The 4,684-nt window shown below is 42.4% G+C and overlaps 1 protein-coding gene across 1 annotated transcript in view; it reads right to left on the bottom strand.

Annotated features, from left to right (window-relative positions):
- Positions 1-837: 837 nt before the first annotated feature.
- PHLPP1 (PH domain and leucine rich repeat protein phosphatase 1) overlaps positions 838-4,684 on the bottom strand; it is a 110,988-nt gene continuing 107,141 nt past the window's right edge. The window contains exon 16 of the mRNA XM_025215089.1: positions 838-2,869. Within this exon, the coding sequence (XP_025070874.1) occupies positions 1,760-2,869 (1,110 nt within the window). The 3' untranslated portion in view covers positions 838-1,759. The remainder of the gene's footprint in view (positions 2,870-4,684) is intronic.

Raw genomic sequence — 4,684 nt, 5'->3', positions numbered from 1 at the left:
AAAATCTCTTCTCTGTATGGTCATCTCTCTCTCATAGAGCACAATGGGCAGCCTGTCCCATGTTCTGTTGTTACAAGACAAAGATCTCCACACAGTTTATCCTCGACTACTGGACACTGGCCATCATTTTGAAGACAAAAATTAGACCAATTTACAGGATCTGAACGAGGAAATAGTTCAGCTCTTTCTGCCTAAAGCATGAAGACATTTTGTCATGAAAGGCTGAACATGTATTAAATTCCAACTCAAAATGCACTGAATAACCCAAATACTAATTCTCTATTTCCATATTTTTAATTAATGCGAGTCTCTACTCTTCACTCTCTCATTTGTCGAGCATCTTCTTTCCTTCCTTCACTGTCCCATATTGCCCATTTGTTTCTGCCCTTTAACATCTCAGTCCTATAGAAGTGAAGAGTGTGGAAAAATGAATCTAGGTTTTTTTCTTCATCTCCCTCCCAATGTGTTCAATAGTGTTTTGAGTGAGGATAGCTGACAGCACTAACTTAAATGCTGCTGAATGGGGGAAAAGCTAACAGAAATGAACTGTTAATCTCTCCTCTAGAGGATTTTATAAGAAAAATCAGATTTCTTTTAGTGGGCTTTAGGAAACATCAGACAATTTTTTTGTTCATTTTTGACAAAAGGTCCCTCTATTTTAAGTTTACCTTTGTAAATATCTCCTCCCATTTGAGAGAGCAATCCAATCTGAGAAATGTACAACTGCAGGCAACACCCAGACAAGCTCAGAGAATGTCAAGAACCTACAGGAACCTTTTGCTAACAAGATGCACCCATCTAGCTACTAAAACATTAAGGCAGACTCCTCATTTGCAAATTTCATATTTATTATAACAAAAATTATGACATGTTCATTTGTGCATTCTGCTTTAATATAACTCTTGGTATGTAAATGATCTACAGTAAAATGAGCTCTATACAATCATGCTGGTTGTGGCAGCAATAAGGAACACAAATAAAATGCATCGGTAAAAGTAAGGGAAAGAAAAAACCAGACTGGAAGAAAATTGGGGTTTTTATTATGGTCTAAGAATCACCTAAACCCTAGGTAATTTGTACAGCCACTCTGTCCCCCATGTAGGATGACATGGCCCAAAAAGTCATTTAAGAAAAAAAATGTCAGTTTGTCAGGTTGTGTCCTTATGCCAAGACTACAAAACATTTTAAGCATCACTATACAACATTGAGCTATTTACAGTAATTTCCCAATCAACTGTTCTCTCAGAGAAAATTAGTGAATCTCAGTGACTTAGGTCACCTGAAAGAGTAAAGCAACTCCTAGGAGTTAGTCTCCATATTCTACAAATGTCTATCATTTTCAAGACCGGAAAAGCCTTTTTTCTCTCAAAGAAATACAGTATTACAATATTACTTAATCATTTAGCACTGGCATACTGCCCTGCTTTCCAAACAAAACAAAATGAGCCTTTTTAAAAAATATTACATCATCATCTGTTTCTCTGCAATATATTAAACCTTTTGTATTTTTTAATTTTTTTTTAAACACTTGATATGTTAGGGGGAAGTTAACTAGTTTAAATCTTAATGGTAAGATTCTCTAGAAGAAAGTCAGTGAATATTAAAAACTAACAAACAGAAAGATGCTGCAGTTATTTGTTGTGGCAGGATAGGGAAAAGGAAGCGTAGTTAAAACCCCTGCTGTATTCTGAGTCCTATGCAGGTCCTGCACTTCACCTTCTTGTTTGTTAGCTTGTTTCTGAACAGTAAGCAGGCAGGGTCATAGTGGTGTATCATAATAGTCTGGCAGCTGGTCCAATGGATACTGTCGCTGCTGCTGCTGCTGTTCCTGGTGTTGTTTCATGATCTCCTTGACCTCTTCCTCAAGCTCTGGTGGGATAATAAACTGATCATCTGGATCCGGTTGGGCTGGGGCTGCAAAGTAGCCCCCAGTTTTTTTGAGTGGTGCATCTGTTGCAACTTCAATCAGGTTATGGCTCCTCTCCTGGGGAGCCACAGAGCCATTGCCCCGTCGGCGCCCAATCGTACCAGTGGCAGAAACATCAGCTTTCCTGGGAAGGCCAGACTCATCTTCATTTGCGCTGATGACAATGCCTTCATCACTGGCTTCCACGGCCACTTGGAGCAGCTGTTTCTCCTTGGTTCGACTGCAGTGGATGTCTACCTCTACCTCCACCCGGCTTCCATTGGTAAAGACACCCTCAATCGGTTCCTCATCATCACTGTCAAGGCCATTGTCAGAGAAAGCACTCGAGAAGGTGGCGCTGGACAACTGCCTTTGGAAAGAGTTGGACAGGCAGACTGGGTGAAGCATGCAGCGCTGCTCACTGGGGTAGGCTGGGCTGTTCTCATTCATGGCAACCTGAGGAGGCTCATCTGAGGCTGTGGACCCCACCTCGCTGCTCATTTCAGAGGTGGAGATCTCGCTGCTGATCTCAGAGGCCATGCCACTACTCGAAGACGGCATTCCCAAAGCATCTGTTGGCCTGTCCTTAATGACCACATTCACTGACTGGGGGAAGATGCCTGGACTGGGAGGTGGGACTCCACCGAGTTCACAACAACAGAAGCTGTCCTCTGTCACATTGAGCTGAACCACCACGGCACTGATGCTGTCATTGCAACCGTAACTCTGGGCCAAAGTGCAAAGCTTCTTCGCAGCTGCCAGGGCATCAGGCACATTTCTGACTGCTTCCACAGCCTCATCCATAGAGAGGCTGTCCCATAGTCCCTTGCTACCCAGAATGAAGAACTCATCTTGTGGAGTCAAAGTAATGGACTGGACATGCGGACGGGGCACAACGCTGGGGTGAAGGAAGGTATAGCCCAAGATCCTGGTAGAATCTGTCACACCGTTTACTTTGCCATCCTGGAAATTTGTGAGAGAGAGAGACACAGGAAGTTGAAACTCTATACACATACAGACATAGCAATGCCATGCACCTGCATTGGCAAAGTGCCCATTTCCAAAGCACCTAGAGACACCCCCTTTTGATAAAGGAAGCAGGGTGGTGAGAAATAGCTTGAATGCCACAGTGATGGGACTGAGGTTAAGATTTAGTAGACCCTAGCTGTCAGTCAGTCTCCTGCTCCTTTCTCCTACCCCCATATAGGAATCAAAGACTTAATACTAGTTCCTTTCAAGACATCACATGAACACATCAGCTGTAAGGCACAGGACAACAACTGCAATAAATTGCCTATTTGACATCACAACAGAACATGCAATTGGGTCAATCACTAGCCAAAGCCTTAAGATTCTAGGCTTATGCACCTAAGCTCTTGTCAGCCAGTGAGATCTGTCCCTCCAAGCATACATTATCTTTTATATAACAGGGTCACACACCCACCACCCATCCCATAGACTCAAGAATTTTTTTTTTTTTTTTTATAGCTTCTCTCTCATAGCTGGTACAATGTACAATTCAACTCAACCCAGCCCCTTGAAAAAAACCTAAAGATTAAAAAAAAAAAAATCTTTAAATGAAGAACGAGAGTCAAAAATAACAGAACCTAAATCTGTGTTCCTCAGGCAGCTGAGCTGTAGTGAAATATTTTACATGCCCCAGTTACTCCTCTTACACATGACATTTCCCAAGGGGAGAAGTAATATCAAGTAATATCCAAAAGGGAAAACACCGTTAAAAGTATGTGCACTTGAAAAATAAATTCCATCCACATTCCAAATACTAATATCATGAACTATCATGATAAACAGAGCAAGTGCCTAAACTGTGGTGCATGCTTATCTGCCAGCTTCTTATGGGACTATCTGCAACCTCGCTAAAAAACGACTCAGGCAGATGAATCACAAAGGTAAGGATTTATAGTAATGCGGTCCAGCTAGCGCAAGCAAAGGCCATAACAGAATAACCAAAGCAGAGTGAATTACGGACCAAGAAAAATGGATTTCCTTTTAAAAATCTAGAAAAAGAGAAATGTTTTGAGCTTTCTATATTACATGACAGCCTGAGAAAGTGATAAGCCAAAGTGTGTGAATTTGGAGAGATGTTTTAGAATTCAGAGCAAAAATCTCCTCTTCCTTCGCAGAAAAGTAGTGATAACTCCCTGGGGATCTGCATCACATTATAATGTGGTTTCCTTCAAGCTTGTCATGATTTAGACTCTAACTGTGATCTTTCCTTGGCAGGATTAAAGAGACTTATGTGTGTGCACAGAAAATCTTTCTGTCCCTTTCCTGACATTGGTAAGCTACAAAAACACTATTTATTCATATGCACACAGTTCAAGACGAAGCAAAGCTAAGCCGACAATGTTAAGCTTCAAGTCTTATAGCAGTGATGTAGCAGCACCCAGCACCATTTTTTTTGGGGGGGTGTGGGGGGGGGTGGAGTTGTTTAAGGAGGGGATTCTCTTCTTCTCTGTTTGAAAATCAGCCCTGTGGCTGTTCCTCACTGGAGGAACAATAATTCTCTGTCCTTTCAGCAGCTCGTTCAACCACGGATGAGCTCAAATTGAGCTGCACACTGCCACACAAAGTGCCTGCTGAAGAACAACAACACACCTAGTACTGGGGTGGGCAAAATATGGTCCGTGGGCCAATCCAGCCCACCAGGCCATTCTATCTGGCCCACGGGGCCTCTAAAAAGTTTAGAAAATATTTATCTGCTCCTGGCTGCCTGTCAAAGGTGACAGGAGCCAGGGGCAGTAGAACCTAGGGGGA

Source organism: Alligator sinensis, unplaced genomic scaffold (genome assembly GCF_000455745.1).
Source record: "Alligator sinensis unplaced genomic scaffold, ASM45574v1 scaffold1222_1, whole genome shotgun sequence".
NCBI classification, from domain to species: Eukaryota; Metazoa; Chordata; order Crocodylia; family Alligatoridae; genus Alligator; species Alligator sinensis.
The sequence above is the reverse complement of the archived record's forward strand: the minus strand, read 5'-3'. Positions and strand labels throughout refer to the sequence as shown.